This window comes from Talpa europaea (genome assembly GCF_964194135.1).
Source record: "Talpa europaea genome assembly, chromosome: 7".
In the NCBI taxonomy this organism is placed as follows: Eukaryota; Metazoa; Chordata; class Mammalia; order Eulipotyphla; family Talpidae; genus Talpa; species Talpa europaea.
Window position 1 is genome coordinate 97,210,946 of NC_140074.1, and position 23,638 is coordinate 97,234,583.

The 23,638-nt window shown below is 45.2% G+C and overlaps 1 protein-coding gene across 1 annotated transcript in view; it reads left to right on the forward strand.

The window, feature by feature from the left end:
- Nucleotides 1-21,866, forward strand: part of LOC311173456 (heparan sulfate glucosamine 3-O-sulfotransferase 3B1) — a gene marked incomplete at both ends in the record, with an annotated part of 38,730 nt that extends 16,864 nt beyond the window's left edge. Inside the window, one exon of the mRNA XM_084237439.1 lies at nucleotides 21,248-21,866. Coding sequence (XP_084093565.1) covers nucleotides 21,248-21,866 — 619 coding nt within the window. The remainder of the gene's footprint in view (nucleotides 1-21,247) is intronic.
- Between the last annotated feature and the right edge of the window lie 1,772 nt (nucleotides 21,867-23,638).

Genomic DNA, 23,638 nt, shown 5'->3' on the forward strand with positions numbered 1-23,638 from the left:
GGGTGGTAATATGTCTCCCTAGAAGGCATTATGGCCAGAGTGAAGAGATCAAAGGAAGAGCAAGAGGGGAGAGGAAGCTCTTTGTATTCTTAGTGTGTTCCTAGTGTAGACTAGGCCAGTGGGGGGCTCTGTGGAGGGAGGGACAAGGCCTGACCTAGTGGAGACTGACTGTAGAGAGTGACAGTAAAGGCAGGAGGTGAGATGGCTAAATACAGGGTCATGACAAAAGCAGAAACAGAAGGATGTGCAAGCACAGAAATCCTGCAGAGGATAGAGTGATTCAATCTGTCTAGGGAGGGAAGAATCTTCCCTGGGAAGACCTCAGAGAAGAGGTGACACTCTCAAGATTCTGACGAATGAATTGTTCATGTGCAGACCAAGTGGGGAAGGAAGTCTTGGCAGAAGGAATACCTGTGGACAGGCAGGAGGGTGGTGTAGGGTAAGTAAATGATATTAGGCTTTTCTGCCCTCCTGCCACTAGGATAGATGATGGATCCTTGTGGTCCTGAATGCATGCCTGATGGCGGGCGCCTGGAGTAGGGTGTGGGCATGAGTAGATGGGACTCACCTGGGCTGAGAGACTGGGCTTATACGGGCGGTGTCATGGGGACGCTAGCAGAACCACGAGAGAAGCAGAGAGAATATGAGAGAAGGCCAGAGAGCCCAGAAAGAGTGAAGACTTGCTGGGGGCTGGAAGGCCTGCCAGCCTCCCGGCCCCCCAGCACCCCTGCCTGCCGTGTGCCTGGTAAATCCCAGTAAAAGCCTGCAAAAGCCACTGAGGGCTCCAGGACTCTCTCTTCCTTTACCCCGTCTGCTCATGTCATGGAGAACCTGCTCTGTGTCCTCCTGCCCCTACTGGGGGGTCTACATGAAGAAGTGTGATGGATATAGAGGAGAAATGGAGACCAGGGAGGGCACAGAGGGAAGGAGTTGATGTCTTTTGTGAGCTTTAAGTCATGACTTCAAAGGGTAACTAGTATGGTTTTCCTTGTATTTTCTTTTTTCTCCTCTCAAGTATTTCAGCTTGGAAGTGGGATTTATGGGATGCTGCTGCACAGCTTTAAACAGGAATTGCTCTTGCTGGTGAACAGAAAAGCAGCCACCCAGGAAAAACAAGGAGCAGGGGCCTCCCTGGTGGCACAAGGGTTAAGATGCCACCTATGAAGCTATTCGCAGCCACTGTAGCACAAGTTTGATCTCCGGCCAGGGGGCTACCCACATGGCACAGCAGACCTCTGCTGACTCGCCTGCTGTTCCACTCAGCCGTGTATTTCAGTCCATCTGCCTCTTCTGCTCCCCACTCTGTCTCTGGTGAATCCTCTCACCCCCCACACACACCTCTGGCCTGCACCCAGGTTCTTGTATGCATAAATAAATAAATCTTTAAAAAAAAAACAGGGAAGCACTAAAGACCTTCTCAGGAGGTGTTCCGGGACCCATGTCCTCTAAGCTGGTTGCTTTTTGCTTGCCTGGATGGAACCTTTCATTAGGGGAAAGTCTAAAGCCATGTAATTAGAAATTCCACTTCTCAGCTCTTCGGACCTACAGCAGGAACATCCCCGTGGACCCTTGATTCAACATTCTTAGAAGCTGAGCAAGGGCCAGCCTGCCTGTGCCAGATGCCCAACCTGGTAATTAGGCGGTGGCTTTGCAGGCACACACCTGTTCCGAGGTGCAATTAGTGCCTGCTGCCCCTCTAACTGGGGCTTACCCCTCTGCACACACCATTTGTGGGGGTGTTAGGGTGTAGGTATGTGCTTATTCCTCCCGCCCCCCCCTTCTTGTTTTTTTTCCTTGAATGTTAAATTTCTGACCTTCAAGCCTCATGAAGCCATCTCTTTAGTTATCTTACCACGAGTAACCCTGGTTTCCTGTGCTTTTATCTGAAGGGCAAAGAAGTCTTGCTCCTTTTGCTACTTCCTACCCCCCCCCCCCCACTTATTGTTTAGAAGAGAAGTTGCAAAGAAGGGACCAGACTGGATGGAGGGAGAGAGGATGGCGTTTGTGAGGGAGGCGCAGGACAGCTCATGAGGTGCTCTCTGCTCTGCATTCCCGGTTTATAGCCAGGCTAATTCAATTTCCAGCTGAGAGGCTACTCCCCATATGATGGTAATCTCAGATAGTTAATGAGCTAGAAGAGGAGGCAGCCTATGGGATGGATTCTGGAGCTCGGCTGAGTGCCTTTGCAGTGCTAATTTATTAGCCTGTTTGTTTCTTGGGTCGAGAGGCTGGTTCACCCTGCCACAGCTCCCTGTTTCTCCCTTCTTCTGAAGCAGGAGTAAGCCGTGACTTCTGGCCCCTGGACATTCAGAGCTAGTTCATTTTTCCTTCGACTCACCTGGCTTATTTATTTAAAGGGGAGAAGGAGAGTAGAGGGAAGAGCTGCAGGTCAGTTCCTCTGCCCACGTAAAGTACATTGTGAAATCTGATTTTCTCCTGCGCTCCGGCTGAGTGCACAGCCTTCTGAGCCAGCTGCATCGGGCAATCCTGCTCTGTAAATCTTGCTCTTAGGACTTGTTTTCCTCCCCTAGAATATTGACACCATCCAAATAATAAATAAATAAAATAAGGCTAAAGTATGCGATACAGCATAGGAAGAGTGACAGCAGAATTAAGGCCGTGGTTGGGGAAGCTAATCTGATTATTTTCAGTTTTGTGATCATTTGTTTCGGGAGGGTTCAGTGAAAAATGGACTCTTAAAGGCCTAAGGGCAGAAGTGCAGGGTGCCAGTAAGATTTCACTCCCACTTTTTAAATTAATCTCTCTGTCTCTTTCTTTACACAACCCCACCCCGCCCCATACATACTCAGGTAAGTATGTTTCTTTCATTATAATTTATACCCCTTATCATTCCCAAAAAATAGACAACCAAACCTTTGCTTTTTTTGTTGTCAGAAGGGATGAGGAAAGCTCTGTAGGAAGGTAACAGTAAGTGGGTTCCATGGGTCTGGAGGGAAGTTACTGCATTTATGCATGTTAATGATGGAGGTTCTTAGCAATGAAAAGAGGATGAGCATGAAATTCAGAGTGGAACAGTCTGGAGTCCAGGTCCTTGCTTGCCAGTTGCCCAGTATCTGATTTGGAACAACTCTGCCTAATCTCCATCGGTCTCACGCCTCCATCTCTAAAATGGAGCAGACAGCCCTTGAGGAGGTTGTTACAATGAGCCAGCGGGAACGTGGACGCCCAATACTTTCTCATGGATAAAGTGTTAGGGGGCTTAGAATTGACCTCATTATGGCCAAGCAAGACAGAGCCAGCTTCTGGTAGAAAGGAGGCACAATGAGTCTTCCCTATAGGAGGACTTATTTTCCTTTTGCACGAATTTTGAGTATTCTGACGTGCACCATCTTTGTGGCTTTTATAAGACCATATACAGACCGGTTATTATGTTGGTTCATCTTGTCCGTGCTTACTAAAGTGTAGAGGCAGTTCAAGCAGAGTATTTGGGGTGAGCACAGCTCCTGGGGCCTAAATGGGGTGTTGACCTTGTACATGGACAGGGAAGGCCATGCCGACTCTGCTCTGTGCCTTGACCTAAGACACCATCTCAGCCAGGCTTCGGGCCAGAGGGTACCTGACTCACAGTTGGTGGATTGCAACTGGACTGCTTTAATGGCTCTTAGCCTGGGCACGCGGATGGACCTTTGGGGGGGAGGGTGTGGGGGGTCTGTATGTCCCAGAAACTGAGTACTGAAGTATATGCATATGTTGTGTGCTGCTGCACAGACAGCTCATCCCTTTTCTTAAATTCTCTGCAACTCCTTAAAGTGGAAGAGCCCTGCTCCCGGGCGCTGCTCGGTGGGATTTGCAGGGCTGTTTTGCTGCCAGCTAGGGTAACAAGCCCCATTCCCATGCTGAATAAGAGGAGAACCATTTCTCTATATAGAGGAAGAGCGGCCCAGGAAAGGGTTTTCTTCCTTCAACAGACACCATATTTGTCTCATAAAGAAATCTCAGCATTTGGGGCCTCCCTGGTGGTTCAAGGGGTTACGTATCAGCGCTGTGAAGCTATCGGCAGCCACTGCAGCATAAGCTTGATTCCCGGCCAGGGAGCTACCCACATGCGCAGCAGACCTCCCCTGTCTCACCCACTGCTCCCCTCAGCAGTGTATTTCAGTAGATCTGCCTGTTCTGCTCCCACTCTCGTTAATCCTCTCACCCCCACCCGCACCTCTGGCCTACACCCAGCTCCCAGCTCTTGTATGCATAAATAAATAAAATAAATCTTTAAATCCTCTCACCTCCATACCTCTGGCTTACACCCCAGCGCTCAGCTCTTGTATACATAAATAAATAAAAAAAAAATCTTTAAAAAAAAAAAAAAGCTCAGCATTCAGTGTCATGGGTGCCTTAGGATGGTTAGGACACCAGTTTTAGGGCATCTTCTTACAGTCAATTGATTCTATCCTCCGTCCGTCTTTCCTCCCGGCTTCCAAGTGACAAGTTAATCTATGTGCATTTAGCAAGCCAGGAAAACAGTGTCCTTGGAGAGGTTTGAGCTTGATTAATTTCTCAAACGTGCTAATGGGGCAGGAGAGAGAGTGTCTCTTGTTCTCTCCTGTAGGCGGTGTTTGCTCATGGGCTTAGTGCTGTGTGTTCCCATCCTTGGGATTTGGAAGTGGATTCATTTGGGAAAGTAGCTGTTTGAAAGTGATTATCTGGTTTTGTCAGCAAATGGAGAGCATTTAGGTAGAGGTGCCCCACCGCTGGCCACTGGAGACGCCCAGCCCAGCCCAGCCCGGCTGACCTGTCAGCCCAGAACTGGCCTTTCTGCACCCAGGGTAACTTATGGCTTAGAATCTGAGGTCATACTCACTTCTCAATTTCTATCTTTTATTTTTTTGGTGCATGGACATAAGACTCTAAATTCTCATTTGTTTATAAAATTTCCTGGATGAGCACCGAAATTCTGTTGCTAAGGGCCATTGGGAAGTTACAACTCAAGGGGCAGATTCAAACACATTAGTCACTCCCTCCATCAGGCTTGCTTAAAAACAGAAGGTGACACTTCAGTAGATGTAGGTGACCCTAATTCCTTCATCATCGCTAACCTGTTACCAGTTTTTCTTTTTTCCTTCTTTGACAGTGTTTCTTATTTTGCTGCCTTTTCTTTTTCATTCTCACCATCTTCTTCCCATTCAAATCTACAGAATTTCATTTATTTTATATCCAACTTTTTGAAAACATAACTTATGATTTTTTTGAATGATGCATCAAAGGTCACAAACACATCAAATATATGAGGAAGTAAAAGAGACTCTTAGTGGGACCATGATGTGGGGCCAGGAACTCACCTAAGAAATGACTCCCCCACAGCGAAGCACTTGGTCCGTGACTTGCAACTGTCCTTCATCAAATCACAAAACGCACACACATCACCGAAGCAAGCTGTTTGCTCGCATGTGGCTGGTCTTGGTGCTAAGATGGGAGCTTTGCATAATGAAGATGCTGTGGGGTAACAGACATGGACAGGGCAGTCCCCTTATGAGGAACACACAGGTAATTTAGCATTTTTGGGTAAAGGGGAAATTTCTAAAACAAAAGGAAAATCAGACTTTCATCCAGATAAAATCCTAAGGATTATTATTCCTAATGATCACATTAGGGATTTTGTTTCACTCATTATTAACAGGAGAACCTGGCAGATGTCACCATTGATTCAAAGGAGAAGTCAGAAGAACACAGGCTTACCAAAAATATGAAGAGAGACTCCCGTGTTCACTGCAGCACTATTTACAGCACCAGGAGATGGGAAGCACCTGACAGTCCGCTGACAGATGATTGGTAGGGAGGATGTGGCAATAGTACAGTGGAGTAGTACTTGGCTGGAAAAAAAAAAAGACAAAAGATGCCATTTGCAACCACATGGACAGACCTGGAGGGGATTATGCTAAGTGAAGTAAGCCAGATGGAGAACAAATACCACTTGATTTCACTCATATGTGGCACATAATGAAACAAAGCAACGAACTAAATAAAACAAAAACAAACGTTTAGACTAGAAGACCAAATCAGTGGTTACCCAAAGGGAAAGAGGAGAGGGCCCGAGTAGAAGGGTAAATTGTATGATGAGAGAACTGGACTTTTATTTTTTATTTTTTTATTAAAGTTTTTTTAATTTATATATTTTTTTATTTTTTAAACAATATTTGCTTCCACCCACCCCCTCAGGTGTAGTCCCCATAGAGTTTCCTTCCCCAAGGCACCTGTGCACCATCACCTCAGTCCCCTGTGCTCCTCCCTCCCTCCCTCTGATCCTTCTCCCTCCTCCTCCCCTGCAGGATGTCTCTGATTTGTAATTGTCTGTTTTTGCTTTGTTGTGTTTTGTACTGTTGTTATTTTTTTTTACACTGATGTCTTATTTGGTTCCCCTGTATTCCTGCTATAAGTGAAGCCATGCAATATTTTTCTTTTTCCTTCTGGCTTATTTCACTGAGCATAATTCCTTCTAGCTCGCTCCACGTTGCTGCGAATGGCATAAGTTTATCTTTTTTGATTGCTGAATAATATTCCATTGTGTATATATGCCACATCTTCTTGATCCAGTCATCTATTTTTGGGTTTGGGTTGCTTCCAGGTTTTACCTATTGTAAATAGTGTTGCAATAAACATAGGGGTACAGGTGAGTTTTTGAATCATTGTTTTTGTGTCCTTTGGGTAGATCCCTAATAGTGGAATTGCCAGATCATATGGTAGCTCCATTTTTGGTACACTGAGGAACCTCAAGAACTGGACTTTTAGTGGTGAATATAACTCAGTATATACATGTACAGACACTGGCTTATAATGATGCCTACCTGAAACTTACCTAATGTTATCATATAATGCTACTTCAATAAAAAGTTTAAAAGTAAATTAAAAACAAAACACACATTTACTTGGAATAAAGGAATGTTGAGAGAATTTACAAGTAGGCGGGAAGCTGACTTTTTCCATGTGCTGGCACATGGAGAGGGAGGTCCAGAAAATGTCCACCCGAAAGGATTTATTCTGTGCTTATGATCAAGAATTATAGTGTCTACACTGTACAGAGTTGCAAAATGCCACAAAGACAATAAAAGCTAGAGTTGTATAACCAGAGGGTGTGCCCTGCACAATGCTTGCTGTTCCCATGGAGACAGCCTCTCATCTTTTTTGCTTATTCCACATTTCACTCCATTTTCTTCTGTCAGTATTCAATGGACTGGAGTTCATACCTAGCTAAAATCCCCTGTCTGACTCTCCCCACTCCTAATACATTTTCATGCCATTCATCTACAGTTGATGTGACTTCTTTCTCACTGTCTCACAGATCAAATCCCAGTTCTGTCTGGCACGAATTCATTAACCCATTTACCTTTCGTTCATCGAACAGACTTGTATTTTCACTACAGTGCAGAAAAGACACGGTTCAGTCTTCACACCCATTGCTGACTGTAACACCAGATAAAGGTTATGCTCTGTGTGTGTGTGTGTCTGTGCCTTTGCAGGAAGGAATAGGAGGGAGGGTGGATGAGAAAGAAGTGCTAGCCCACGTCAGGGAAGGAAGAGCGTCATAGAAATTCATCAGAAGAAGGAAGACTGGGAAGAATATTCCAGAAAGTGGAAAGTTTCCCAGAGGGGCAAGAAACTTCATGGCCATGACTTGTAGGTGGTTGCCCTTAGCTGGGGTGAAGCTGAGTTGGGTGGGGCAGTGAGAACAGGAGGTAGATAACTTAGAATTCTGGAAAAAGGAGGTGCGCCTGGCAGGGAGCTTAATACTCAGCATTATTAGAAGAGGTGAAGTTTTCTAGATTTGCCTTTTGGAAAGATGTATGGGAAGCAGTGGGCAGAGGGACATGCAGGATAAATAGGGGGCAATCCCAGCCTGTTTTCCAATTTATCCTTCTAACCTCATTTCTCACCATTCCTCAAAAAAAAAAAAAAAATTCTTCAGTTCAGAATGTCTTATGTTCCTAAAGTTAGGAATCTTTTGTCTGACTTCTTCATGTCCACCCTAGAGTTTCGCACAAGGGAGTGTCAGATGTTCCTAAGGATACAACTGCTAGGTGCTGTTCGCTTGCATTTCTCATTGTGAGTCAAGTATAGATGATCAATTGGTAAACTTCCCCCCAAATACAGTCAGCCCCTGGAGGACAAGAATCATCCCATAAACTTTTCATCCCTGCCCTATCATTTATTCCGTAATCACCCATGATAAATATTACACTTGCATTGCTGTTCTGCTTTCTTCTGGCTACCTAGGATGGAGACATTGGAGTATCTCAACCCACTGACATTGGATGAGTGTGTGGGAATGCAAACAAATTTTAATAATAGTTAAAATAAAATAATAAGTGAAATAACAATATAATCTGCTAATGAGAGCCATTTTCCCCTCATTGTTATTAACTGTAACCACTTATTAGTTAGAAGCTTTTATTACCGGCCACCAGAGGTGGGGCAGCTGGGGTTCACCAGTGAGGTGTGTCAGGGCTTACTTCGGTCCCGCAGGTGAAATAAGGAAGAGTGATCTGCCAGCACACTTGTTCTTTGCTTTAGCTTAACGTTCAAGTTTAAGACCTTTTTATGTGGACAGGCTCTTAATGTAATTGTGTCACTTAATGTAATGGATATGATGGTACATAAATGTTGCTCTGAAATTAACTTCTTTGGGCAGCAGAATACTGAGATCATCACCATTTTCAAACCCGTCTTACGTGGTAATTTATTATTTCAGGTTACCCCCAATTCTCTTTACGTATTTGCCCTGTGACCTTTAGTCATTAGCTTTAAGCACTGCTAACTCATCCCTTTTTGCTCATTCATTTATGTGTTCATTCAGCAAATATTTTCTAGTGCTTCCTGTGCCTGGTGTTTTGCTGTTTAGCCTATATTTCTTTGAAGACAAAAATCTTTAATATTCACAATCCAAACCAATACAAAACAAAACATGGACGGCAGTAAGATTCAACCAGACATTTTGTTCTTAGAAATAGGCAGGCTTAAAAATAGTTACAGGGTTAGCTTTTCACTCAGGCTAATGCAGGGTAAAAGGCTAATCTCACTTGTAATTATTAGTAGCTCTCTCCCTAGTCATTTGGTTATTTGATCCCCTTAGTGCTTCCAGTTTTGTTCTCTTGTGGGAGTTGTGGGGTGGGAGGGGGGACAGCTTTGTCTCAAGCATGGAAGAATTGTTGGAAATTTTGTTGTAGACTCACTTGTCTGGCAGCATCATCTACCAAAAGTTCTCATAGAAAGTAAAAAGTAATGATGGGACCTGCTTAGATAATACAGGGTATTTGAACACAGCTTCAGCCACCAACATTGTGCATGACTCCTGTCAAGGCAAGTGGGACCCTGAGTACTGATCTGTTGCAGATCTGTTGAGTTTTTAGAAGAAATGGTTGACCATCACAATCAATGAATGAGAATCTGGGGAGATTGGATTTACTTTCTCCTGCTGATAATTGACTCTGGGAAGCTTCCATATTTTCCAAGCTGAGTACTCCAAATGGGTGGGGAAGGAGGATTTGATGGGTGTCCAATTAGACTCACCTTTGGGATTCCCATGTCACTTCTTTTCTTGAGATACATTTGGTCAGCTTTAAGCAGGAGGTCAAGCACTGCGTAGAAGAAAGTAGTGATGATGTTAAGGAGAACAAGATAAGAAATAGCAGTTGTTCCTTTGTTAGCAGTTTATCCAAGTGTTTACACTCCTTTGGATGTTATCTCTGAGTAAAAAGTACTTCTTTTCTTCTGAAAGTGTTCTTGAGATATTTCAAACCTATGATAGGGGAGGTGTATGTGCACTAAGTTTTATTTTAGCTTAATTCAAGCTTATGTGTCAGATTTTTTATTAACCTAATTTACTTTATACTGTTCATTTGCTAGCCATAAAATTGGGTTCTGTTTGTTGATAGAAAGGAAGCAGAGAGCAGAAGAGAGCCATGATCTTGGACTTAAATCAAAAGTTGACTGGGATTTCTCATCCCACACTTACATCAAATCTTCACTATGTAGAGCTGGTTTTAGCAGTTGGGTTGTTTCTTTTCATCAACCTGAAATGGACCCCTCATCAGCTCCCAAACTGGCTGATTTGTTCCATGTAAACCTCATTCTCTGCCATGTTAAAGAATCAAAGAGTCTTCCAGAGCAGGTTGTGTCTGTGTTAAGAGCTGCCTCATTTCCTGTTCATCCTTGCTTGGAGCATCATGTTTGTTTAGTGATGGCAACCCAAGAAATGGAGTTCAGTTTTCCTTTGCCTCCAGCATCCTAACGGGGTACTAACAACAAAGGTTCAAAAATGGGATCTTTCATAGCACCAGTGAAGAATTACAGGAAATCAGGATTCTTTCAAATACTTGTTTTTACATAAACCTTTGAATTTAAGGTTCAATTTGGTGTTTCATTTTCCTCAGCAGTATTTCCTTAGAAATATCCCAAGTATCAAGAACCAATATGCCAAAAGAGGTGATAAGGAAGGACTGTGAATACCTTACCCTTGGGTAGGGTTTGCTGCTTTCAGAGCATACTCCCCTACAAAGTGCATTTGAGTGCTGGAAAGAAAAAAAAAAGTTAACTAAGCAGGACAAATATTTCTGTTTTACAGATGAGGAAAGACAGCTCAGCAATGTTAGGCAACCTACCTGAGGCCACATAGCCTGATCTCAAATCCCACTTTCCCTTCTCTTTCACCAGGCTGCCTGGTGAAAAAGGAGGTACCTCGTTTAGGGTACACTTGACAATGACGTCTATCTAAATACACTCTTTGAGTTGATCTATACTGATGTCCCTAAGGTACATTTTCTACATGTTCCATCTTTACATATTTACGAAGGTTTTATTTTACCCCTGCCAACTTGTGCCAACCTACTCCTGACTGGAGGAGAGAATGGAATAGGAGTGGGGTGAGAGAGATGGAGATTGTAAAGATCATTTTATAGGATTGTAGAGTCAAAGAATACCCTTTAAAGCCAATTCATTAATTTTCATACATAGAGAAACTGAACCCAAAGCTTTGAGTGCTTTGTCCAAGGTCTTAATGAGGCTCTTGTCTGGAACCGTAACACACGGTGTGATGTGCCTAGTGTCCACTCTTCTTTTACTATCAGGGACTTCCCTTCCCCCTGCCCTGTACGTTTTCTCCCAACTTCCCTGGTTGGGGGATGGGGGGAGTGTGGGGTGGGGAGTGATTTCATCCTCTCTGGGTTGACTGGCCATTACTGAGTGGTTCAGAAGTTCTGGGTGAAGACATGTTTACGAATGTTTGCCCCTAGTTTACCAAGAGCACAGGGAAGATAGCTTTTCTTGGGATGAAGAAAGGATCTGGGAGAGGATTTACAGAAGCCTGTGAAAAATACAAGTGAATACAACTTCCTGCTCTAGGGTTGGCTTTTTGTTATCAAGGAAGACATCCACATAGAACTGGGGCTCTCGCCCAGGGATAAGGAGAGATTGTTCCAGGCAGGGGGAAGCCCACACTGACCAGAGACAAAATGCCAGCCAACTCTAGGAAGAGAAGAATCTGTCCAGGCAGGCCAGGACTGCGTCAGCTTGTCCTCACCATCTGGACTCTGGTGCCCTGCTCTGCTTACTGGGTCCTCTACTCTGCCCTGCCTCTGCCCAACAGCAGGGCTGATTTTACTTTCTGAAAAGTCTGCTTCCCAGAAAACTTTTTTCTGTCTTTCTAATGATCAGAAAAAAAGAAAAAAAAGTTTTGTTTTGTTTTGTTTTCTTTCAGGAAACGGGGCACAGATTACTCTGATTTCACATGATTTGTCCCGGCACACAGTGAGGTCCAATAAACACGAGCAATGCCCCAGAGAGCTCATGCACAAAAGGCTATTAGCTTTTAATTGAAACCCTCCCTCCACTCCCCAACCCCCCAGCCCCTTCCAGGAACAGGAACTCAGGCCTTTGTGAAGCAGGGTCTATAACAGAGGATTCTGCCAAAATGAAAGGAATCTTGAGTTGACCCAGAGGAGCAAGATGCTCTTTTGCACCCCACCCCCTTATGGCATTCAAAGGCTTTTCATTTTCTGAGCAGTATTGAAATTCTAGGACAATGAAGGCCAAATCCTAGTGGTGGGGGTTGGGGGTGGCTAGTGGAGAAAGGAGAGAGGTCTGGAAGAGGAGGAGGCCTCGGGGAGTCGGCCTTTGTTATTTCTCTTCTTTCCTACCCATTACCTTTAAAAATAAAAGGAAAGAAAAAAGACCCAGTAAACTTTTTAATGAATAATGACATCACTTCCGGTAGCCCCACTGATCCAACTTCAAATCCAGAAATTGAGAACAACAGACTATTTACAATTTCATTTTAAATTATTTTAAGTCCTCCCAAAGGAGTTCTTTGATATGCAAACATCTTCCCCAAATGGAGATAATTATTTATGGAGATGTAGCCCTTTGAAAGGCAGCTCGAACTGGTGGGCTTGGAGACTTCCTATGAAAGGAAGAAGGTTCCAGATAAAGAGTGGCTGAGCTGATAGTATCTTCCTCCCACCCCTCCTCCCTGCCTCCCCTGGGAAGAACTCTGTTTTAAAGAAAAAAACTTCAGAGAGTTACAACTTACAGTCAGAGATATAACTCTCTGGAGCAGGCTGGTGCCTTCTCAGTTATTGGCCACTGTCAAGCTTTCCAGAAAAAATTCATTTCTCAACCCTGGATGTCTCATCTTTCTGTTGGAGTTGAGAGAATAGTTTTTAGCTATTGTCTTTTCCACTCCTGAAGTCCACTGTCATTTATAAGGTCATGAATTAGAAAGATACCAGGGAGTTTTCTGGGTGCCGATTGGGGTAGATATTTGGAATTGGGAGCTAGGCCTTTAGAGCAGATGAGCATAGCTTGAGCCATACCTGCTTTAGAAATGCCTGTGGCTTGGACTGTAATTGTTGTAGAGCAACCCCGATACAAAACGGGGTGCCTGACTGTGGGTCCTCACCCGCGCGCTTAAAAGGACTTATCAATGCTCTACTGCAGGCACACGTGAAAGGTTAATAAAAGGTTTATTTACAAGGGAAGGGGAAATGAGGAAATATACAGCTCTGGGAGAAAAGCGGGAGACAAAGTTTTAAATGAGTCCTACCCGATCCGCCGATCTGGAACCCCAAAATGGCGCTCTGAGAGCTGGCCGCCAGCCAGGAGCGGTGAAGCCGGGAGGCGAGCGATCGCGAGCCAGAGAGAGCCCTAGGCCCACGTGTTTGGTTTTTTATATCCAACCTGGCTGCCCAACTCCACCCTCAGGTCCCAGCCACCCTCCCCTTGGTGGTGATGGGATTTGTCTTCCCCAATGTCCTGATGGTTTTAGTCTGGAGTGGGGGTGGAGTCCACAAAGCCTGTATGGGATTAACTCAGGACATCACTTCCCCCTAACATAATGACTATGGGCCCTACTGTTTATCTTCCCACTGGTTGTTCTTTGGAAAATGCTGTAATGCTTTGGCCTAGAGTATCAAGTGCCTATGGAAACTTGGGGAAATACCTACCCTCCCCAATCGAGTGTGCATCTCTCACACACACACACACACACACACACACACACACAGAGAAACTCCTCGTCTGCTGGAGGACTTGTCTGGCAGCCTTGAAGTTTGGTTCCCACCCCTGCCCAGGTGTCCTTTCAGGTTGCCCAACTGAGGGCCTCCTTGATCTCTCTGTGAGGAGGAGCTTGAGGCAGTCAGCTATTGCTGAGCCTAAAGATATGCCCTTGACTTCCACTCCACAGGTTCCTCCACTTCCTTACCTAGGGAGCATTGGGGTGGACATTAGGTCCCCTGAGTCAAGGAGGAGAGGCCGAGGGAGGGACCTGGGCAGCCCCAGCTCAGCAAGAGGATGCCTGGCAGCAGGATTCCAGTAACCCAAGGCGTTCTTTCATAAGCTGACTCCCCCCAGCCCAGCAGATATTTCCAAGGCAGAAAGTTTGCTATTTAGTCCCTTATCTTGCATGTTTTAGGTTAAGAAATGTTATCTTTTGCAAATCTCAGTTGACCAAAGAAGGAAAGGGGTTTTCTTTTTTCCTGAATGGTTTTGTGGGTGAAGGAATCAGTGTGGGTGAAACAAAGCTGCTGTATTCCTTAAAGGTGGGGTTAGGGGGAGCCTCGAGTCCGAGGACCATGAGTGTTAGGAGGTGATGGAGTTGAGAATGGCATTCCATGGTGGTGGCCCCTGTTAGGGTGTCAGGGTGTGAGACCTCATCTTCCCCAAGGGAAAAATCATAACTCACAGGAAAGAAAGTAAGAGGAGATGAATCCTCAATACTGCTGTTGTTTTAAAGGGTTCATTGTTAATTGTTTTAGCTTCACAGCAAAATTGAGCAGAAACCAGAGACATTTCCCCGTACCCTCTATACCAATGCAGGCACAGCTGCCCCCATTATCAACATCCCACCAGAGTGGTGCCTTCGTTATAACTGAGGACCCCACACTGACATATGATAGTGACCCAGAGCTTAGTTTACCCTAGGGGTCACTCTTGGTGTCATCACTCAAATGTTCTTGGATTTGGACAAATGTATAATGACATGTATCTTCCATTGTGGTATCATACAGAGGACTTTCCCTGCCCTAAAAGTCATTGTGCTCTCCCCTAATCCCTGGAGTTCTAGTGTTTTTGAGTTTAGCTATTGGTATTTATGGGCTTATTGGGTCTTTATAACATAACCCTCTATTTGTTTTTACCCCCTTTAAGAAAAAAATCCTTATTTTCCCGATGGTGTTGGGATTTTGCAGATATTAAGAAAGACATTTGAGGTTGGTGGTGGTGGTCTGGGACAGAGAAGTAATCTCCCTAGAAATCTTGTTTCTGTTGGTAAAGGTTTCTCCTTATGGTACTTTTATTTTTTGAATTCTCAGAGACTGGACATGGACTTCATAGAAAAGCTAAAGATGATGTGATTCCAGTTCATTGGCCTGTGCCCTTGGGACTGTGGTCAGAGCAGCATATCCAAATGGGCTAAACTGCCAAGTTTACAGATCTGGAAGCTGAGGGAGAAACCCACAAGTCAAGAATGTGGCCGGGGGCACCTACCCACACTAGGAGCAGAAGTAGGAGATTCACAGTGACCTTCATGAAAATAACTTATCCTCTTTTTTTCCTAAGCAGCGTGAACTATATCTGTTGTGTCAAATTTTTCCCGTTTGTATTGACTGTTTTCTCATCTCAGTATTTTCTTTAAAACAAGGGCTTGGGCAGCCTCGGGGCATTTGTAAACAGTCTTGCTTTGAGGTCTTTATTGGAAATTGGCAGCATGGGAGAAAGATTTTGGAGTGATGATGTTGTATCCTGTCTTGATAATGGAGGTGGGAGGTGGGTCTACCCTACCACACCCAGCCTGGTGTGCAGCTTCCTCTCTCTGTAGTTCATTCACTTCTTCATCTGTTTTGCATGTCTGACATCTGTTTGGCTGCAGTGAGTTCAGTCATACCCATCTCCATTGTCTTCCTTTTTTATTGTCTTGTCATTTGCCAGTTCAAACAATAAGTTCAGTTCCTGGGCCATGGGGAGCATGTGTGTCACCCAAGGAAAGAAAGAAGTAGACAAATTAAATCAGGGCAACATCTGCTACTGGAAAAAGGAAGAATAAAGGACTTTTTAGAACTTCTTTGATACATTCTCATTTCCTGCTCCTTTAGGTGTGACAGTTTGTTTTGAATAGTCAGGTTCTAACAATAACTCCTAAAAGCCCTGGGGAGGCTGGGGATGTTCAGTTGTCAAGTCTGGGCTTCTCCAAATCCACGTGAGAACCCATCCCCAGGGGAAGTTGACCACCAGGTCCATGGCTCACCTGCTCAGCTGCTTCCTCCAGTCTGGGAAAGGCCCAGGTAGAGGTGAGTCTTGGATCTGTGCCTGAGCTTCTCAGTCCTCAACCTGATTGTGGGCCTCCTCCTCACCCACCTGCCTCCAGAAGATGGAAGAGAAGGACCCCAGAGGTCCTTCCTGACATGATTTTAATCTTAGTTTCCTGGGATTGTTTTTAAATAGAGAATTTTGTTCTATTTTTCAGCTACAAACTTTGGCAAAAGCATTCATCAGATAATCTAGTGCTGGTGCTGCTCTTTACCTGTTTGTTTTCCTTTCTTCTGTTTATGCTGATAATATCTGACCTTTGATGATGAAAGAATTAGATGCGTCTGTTAGACTTTCTTTATCACAAGATTAGACATGGCCTTATCTTTCTTCTGGTGGCTTTCAGTTTGTCTTATTTTGTTTTACTAGTGGTAGTTTGATTTGTATTTGATTACTCTGTGTGGGAGGGGTGGGGAGAAGAGATGTTTAGGTGTAAAAAAAAAAAGCCTTTTCTTCTCTTTGAATTAAGCCTGCCTCCTGTATTTTATTTTTATGATAGTTTTTACATGTTCTTTATAGTTTTGCATATCACTAGACATGACTCTCCCTCACCCTGGGAACTGTTCTTTTAGCTAAGATAGGATGACTCTTGGTTCTCGAGACTTCTCTAGACGTTTTCGACTCAAATAAGACATCTGGATTCCCAGTACTGTGCAAAAATGAACCAATATAAGAAAATATTTTTAAAAAAGAAAAAAAAAAAGAAATCTGGATTAGCTGAACTCATTTAGTTCTAGCCACACCACACTATTGTTTTCTTTGTTTTCTTATTTTTATCCCCCACGGTAGCCCTCTATACCCACACCGTCTCTTTACATGGATATCAGTGGAATAAATGCCTGAAGCCCATGGCAGTTTCCAGGCCCACAGACACCACAGAAAGACAATTTCCTCATTAGAATCATCTAAAAAGACTCCTTTGTCGGAGCCCAACTCATAGAGCGCCTGGTTTTGTTGGTCAGGGCTGGGGCCGGGCCTAAGTTCAAAGCACCCTGGGTGACTCTAAAATGCAACGAGGGATGAACCAACCGCCTCAGAGAAAGAATCACTTTCCTGCAAATGTTCCTGAATGTGCTGAAAACTTTTGATTCCCCTGCAAACCCCTCCTGCTTTTGTGGCCCACCCCTTGGAGCCCAGTGGTCTTCCTAGAAGGTCCTGTGCTTTTGCCAGCCCTCAGTGGGGCGACCACTGATCTCAGCCGTTAGGTGTCAACGGGGAAGAGGAATCTTTCCGTCATGAGTGTCACCCTTCATTGCTGGTTCTGCATTACTAGGCTTGTCCCAGGGGTCATTTGTCATAGACATGAGCTTGTCTTCCTCAGACTTGCACTAGGGATACTGCCCAGTCCCATCGGCTTCACAAACATCCATGGTAATGGGTGCCAGGTGCCAGCAAGTGCCCCTTCCCACCCTGCCTGAGGGGAGGACTGCCTGGAGAGGGAACTGGGGGGGGGTGTCCCCATGTTGGTGATATTCCACCATAGGGTGCTCCTAAAAGATCTGTTGTTTCAAAATCTGAATTCTGTTTGAATGATTATGATTGCAGCCACCTGATTCTAGCACCAAACTACCTAGTATCAAGATCCTAATCTATGAACAAGAACAAAAATCCAAGTATCTGCTTAAAGAGAGAACAGGTGTGTGTGGCTCTGCGCTCGTCGTCACATTCAGAGAAAACAAAGGTCGAGAGGGAGATGGTCTGGTGAGGAATGGAAGGAGAAGCATTAGGGGGGTGATAAGTCCCAACTCTTGACCCACAGATTGGCGACACACCTCCAAGGGAATCACCCTCACTCCTGTGGCTCCATTTTCTCGTTAGTAAATTGGAGATTGCAATACCTACCTCAAAGACTTGTTGTGAGGGATTAAATCAGATAGTGCCTGTGAAAGTTTCTCTGCAAGCTCCAAAGCACTATATAATTATTAGTTCTGACTATTAGTTTGAGAAACTGGCTTTCATAATGAGCAGCCCAATTAACCTGCGACCTCCCTGCCAGCATTGGAGGCCGGCCTGGGGCTGGAGGGGCTGCTGGAGCTGCTGGGATGGGCATGCCAGGCCCAGCCCTCGGCCACATCCTCGGCCTTTCTCTTCCGAGCCTCTGTTGCTCCTGAGTGTTAGGATTGGAGAGCTTGACCAGGGAGGGGAGAGGAATGAGGAAGGAGGCCCAGGAAGTGAATGCAAAGCGCTTTGCTCCAGGACCAGATGGAGGGGGTGGTAGAGAAGCGCAATTGAAAGGGAAAGAGAGGATTTGCTTGTAACTGCCTGGAAGGGTCTATGCCAGGCGCTCTTCATACACTTTTCAGATTGTGCTGTGTTCTCTACTCGGTGGGCCCACAGGGGTGTGCTGGAGAGCTGCCCGGCTCCATTGGAGCCCAGTGCTGGCCACAGAAGTGGCATGGATACCAGCCAAGCGGACCCAGTAGGCATTTACCGAAATGATGGTGCACCCAGTTGTGGAACTCGTCCATCAGCCACTCACCGTCTGCAACCGAGCACACCAAGGGGATGCGACCGCTGGGCAAGGACTGAAGTGTCTTTGCCATGTCCCCTGCCTGTTATTTTAAACAGGTCAATCCAGCTTTAGCTTAAGCTGGGGATGGCAACAAGGGTCTTGCTCAAGGGAAAACCGTTCTTCCTTTAAGTCGTTGTGAAGAAGGTGCTCTCCACAGGGAGTGGTCCTTCTGGCTCCTGTGATAGAGTTTATATCAAAGAAAGTGCTGAAGCTACTTGAGTGTTTTCTGACATATGTGTTCATACTCTAGACTGTCTTGGGCAGAGGGTTCCCCTGGAACTGGTACCCCAGAATGCCTTGGGTGACCAGCAGGGCATCAAGCCCAGGAAATTTGCCCACAGCTCAGGAAATCTTAATTATGGTTAAGGCAGCTTTGCCTTTGGTATAGTGAGGCTCTCCCATTTCCTTTTTAGTATTCCTACTGTGTGCTTTATTCACGATTGCCTATTTAGCCACACTGTTCAGTCACCAGCAGGCCCTTCTTTAGAGACAGTGAGGAAGCATGGCAGCAGAGATGCAGAGGCAACTGAGAGTAGAATCTAGTGTTCTGGCACCTGTGCCTCTGGCAGGAGCCAAGCCTTCCCCATTTTCTCCTTTGTGGGCAGAGGCAAGTGAGTGAGTGACCAGTCTCCTGCATGTATACCTTGCTTCCTACATCCCTGCCAAGCTCCTGTCAAGGAAGGTAATTGATAAGATTTGCTTGGCACCTGTGAGCTACAAGGCTTAATATAAGGTTAACTTTTATAGTCTTCTCAAAAACCATAGGTGGTGGACATCATCATTTTTCTCAGGATTTATATGAGAAAACAGAGGCCTGGACACGCTAAGTGACCTTTCCAGGGTCACACACCTCCATCAATGGGGAAGCCGTGTGTCAGCCACTGGCCTGACTTCAAGTCTGTGATAGGTCAGATGGAGCCTCTGCAGTGACCCTGAAGAGCTCTAGGGGTTGAATTTCCCTCGATTGTGATTGATGCTTTGATTCTGAATAGCAAATTCTTGTAGCTGGTCCAGTTGCTAATGGCTTAACATGGGGGAAAAAAAATGGATTTTCTCTGACTCAACCTGCTTTTCAGTGAAATGCAAAATAAGTTGAGTTGGGATTCTCTTTAATCCTAGATCACATTAGCCTGATGACGCTGCTACATTCATCTAAGCGGTTAATGGGCAAAGTGGGTCAATCCAGCTTTAACTTAAGCTGGGGATGGCAACAAGGGTCTTGCTCCAGGGAAAACCTTTCTTCCTTTAAGTCGCTGTGAAGAAGGTGCTCTCCACAGGGAGCGGTCCTTCTGGCTCCTGTGATAGAGTTTATATTATCATTTCTATTAAACGTACTTAATGCAGGAATTGGTAGATTAGGGATGACTTGAAGCCAGAAGTTTAGAATGTTCTGCGAAGAGGTAAATGTTTGGTCAAAATAATGTGGATATTGTCTTTCCGAAATTCCTGGACTCACATGGGATTCAATTAGAAATTTCCATCCCATAGCTAATGGAAGATTTTACATCGATGGCCAAAACTTGGTGTCCAAATATTTTAACACGTTGGAGAATACACATACGTGTGCACACACATTCAACTTTTGTCCTAATATATGCCACACACTATATACCTACCACTATAATACAGTAGTAGTTATTATAGATCAAGCAACTTCTGTGTATTAGGTATGTTCTAAGCATATTGTGATTATTAATTTATTATAATCTTCATTAAACTCCCATGAGGTAATTCTTATCATCTCCATTTTTGTAGATGAAGAAAAGACACTTAGAAAAGTTAAATTGTTCTTAGTAACACAAGTGGTGTTCTGGATAACCTAAGTGGTAGAGTTAGGATTTGAACTGAGGCAGCTGACTTTCAAGTCACATTCCTTGACTGTTAGACTAAACTACTTCATCTTTACAAACCTCTTAACAACTGAGTGAAGTAGGTGCAGATATTCCCATTTCACATATTAGGATGTCAAATCTCAGGGAGCAAATAAGTCTCCCATCTCCGACTCATGTTATTTTTTTGTGCTAACTGCCACCACAAAACTGTTTTCTGGTCCATGTATCATAGCCTGTATCTCCTGTAGTTTATACCAATTTTGTCTACATACTTTCATTGAAGTTATGTGATAGATGTCGTACATATTAATAGAATCTCCAATATTTTTGGAAGCTTCTAGATTACTTGGGGAATTTCCTCTTGGCATATTTGGATCAGATTTCACCTGACTTTTTGACTTGTTGCCTTCAGGTCTCCTCTTTGGAGAGAAGGCATTTTGTCAGTGATTACTGTGATGTAGGCAGTACAGCCGGCTGAGCTGGGGCATTTTCCTTCCATGCCCACCACACATTTGCCCAGGTGTGGAGCTCCTGAAGGCAGCACCTAGCAATGAAATATCTGGGTGCTGTTACTTATTAGGTATGTTCTAAGCATATTGTGATTATTACTTTATTTTAATCTTCATTAAACTCCCATCAGCTCCATTTTTGTAGATGAAGAAAAGACACTTAGAAAAGTTAAATTGTTCTTGGTAACACAAGTGTTGTTCTGGATAACGTTAAGTGGTAGAGTCAGGATTTGAACACAGGCAGCTGACTGACTTTGTGTGCTGGCATTAGATGGGGGTGCAGTCTAAAAGCTGGATCTCCTGGGCATTAGGAAGAGGTGACTTTTCACGGAGTTTCCTAGATCAATGAACACCTTTCTCTTTCGACCTTGCTTGAAGTTGCTTTCAGATTACATAAGATCTGACCTGCAAACTTCAGATGGGATGTTAATGTGCCTTTCACTGTGAATTCTGCTTGCGTTTTTTAAATGACTGCACAGCTCTTTTTCATAATAAGAGGGAGCTGGGAATAAAAGTGTCCACAATGAGAGTATGTTCAGAGAGGTGTCACCTTCTGACAGGAGTTTTGATCTTTTTGCTCTTCTCAGGGACCTGATGCCCAGAACCCTGGACGGCCAGATCACCATGGAGAAGACGCCCAGTTACTTTGTGACCCGGGAAGCGCCCGCGCGCATCTCGGCCATGTCCAAGGACACCAAGCTCATCGTGGTGGTGCGCGACCCGGTGACCAGGGCCATCTCGGACTACACGCAGACGCTCTCCAAGCGGCCCGACATCCCCACCTTCGAGAGCTTGACGTTCAAAAACCGAACTACGGGCCTCATCGACACGTCGTGGAGCGCCATCCAGATCGGCATCTACGCCAAGCACCTGGAGCACTGGCTGCGGCACTTCCCGCTCGGCCAGATGCTCTTCGTCAGCGGGGAGCGGCTCATCAGCGACCCCGCCGGCGAGCTGGGCCGCGTGCAGGACTTCCTGGGCCTCAAGCGCATCATCACCGACAAGCACTTCTACTTCAACAAGACCAAGGGCTTCCCCTGCCTGAAGAAGGCCGAGGGCAGCAGCAAACCCCACTGCCTGGGCAAAACCAAGGGCAGGACCCACCCCGAGATCGACCGCGAGGTGGTGCAGAGACTGCGGGAGTTCTACCGGCCCTTCAACCTGAAGTTCTACCAGATGACCGGGCACGACTTTGGCTGGGATTGAACGCACTCCAAGGTGCAGCTTTCCCCCTTGGCTTATATATCGAGAGAGATTATATGTATGTAAAATGTACAGAAATCTATTTTATAATAATTTATTTTTAATTCATAAGCAATTAATTCACTAAGCTGCCTAGCCACACTCTTTAGAGAGTTAGCTTCATAATCTGTTAACATTCCAAAGTGTTTAACGCTAATATTTTGGGTTTTTACCCCTCACAATGGATGGTGCTTCCGTTTTTTTTTTTCCCCCCTCACCCACTCTATTTAAAAAGAAAAGCACAACTTGAGATTTTTGTTGTTACGGGTATTCAGCCTTTGATCGCCGCCTCCTCCTTGTGTCTTGGGTCGTGTAGTCCACCTCCATTTCTCTCCCTGCCTGTGTACCTCAAATGAGCACTGAGCTGCCTCTACATGCAATCTGAAGGTCAGAGCTGTTGCCGCAGCTTCCTCATGGACATGATGCCATTTCTGAGGACATAGATGCCACCATGCTAGGTTTTCCCCGAAGTCCTCTCAGCACAAGAGGGAATACTACCTTTGCAGGGACATCTGCATCCTTTTAGAGTTTGCATGCCAGGGTCCATTTACTTCAGCTTTTGATTTTGAAGGATGGCCCTACCTCCTTTTCCACCCCAGTCCCTGGTTCATTAACCAGCTTGAAGTATATGCAAATCTTAGCCCCCTCATTCCCAGGTCATGTGTATGAGATGCTTGGGTGCTGCTTTAGAAATAGACTGTGTCTTCTAATTTGCATGAGAGCACACCACGCTCCAACCTCCAGGGAGACAGTTCTGCTCTGACACACCAAAGAATCCCCTAGGCTGGCAGAACTACCTGCACAAACCCAGGGTGCTGGGTGTCAAGCCCGAGGGGTCACGTGCATCCCATCTGGTCAGTGTCTACCAAGGTGCTGCTGGGTACAGAGCCAGCCCATGTTGGGCACATCCCAGTAGGCCGACAGTTTTGATGGGGAGAAAAGACCAAGACCCCCCAGAAGGGTAGGTGGCCTGATGGAAGAAGGGAATCTCTTGGGCCCCCTCTGCTTGAACTCCCCTTTTTGGAATTCCTGGCTCATCTCAGACTGACAGGGTGTTCTGTAGCCAACAGCTAATGGTGAGGATCAGAAGTAGTTCTTGTCAAGACAGACTGGGAAAGCTGGCCCCGGCATGGCCGTCAGCACATGAGTCTGATACTTGTGGAACTGTTTTAGCCAGGGCCTGCATGAAGGCTTGACAACATTTTTGCTGCTGATGCGAAATGCTGTCCCCGTATCTCTGCGCCGAGAGAGCAACTGACATCATTTCTGATGACAAGCTAGTGGAAGCGGGTAACCACATAGCAATATCACAAAATGACACATTCACTTTATCTTTGATTCTTTAAACCAGGATGCTTTTGCCATAAAAGAAGTGGTATTTGAGTTACACTTTCATCAAGGAATATGGGGCAAAGTATACATAATGTCCCATGGTTGGGTTGTGATACTTACAAAGGCTGCTTCTGTAACTCACGTGATTAGAGGGAGAAAACTTGTGTGAAGAGAGAGGGAGAAAACAATCATCTTTAGAAACTGGTCGAGATGTCCCTGGTCTTTATGTAATGTCTGGTTGGTCATCAGGCTTGTATTTGCCCACGGGTTTAGCCAGGGCTCACTAGCTTACACTGAGCAGGAAACTACCCTCGTGTAGGTGTGTGTTGGAGGAAGTGTGTAGGAACTCTGTGCATTCCTCAGATGCTAGCTTCCATTCACAGCATTTTTACTGCTTCTACCAC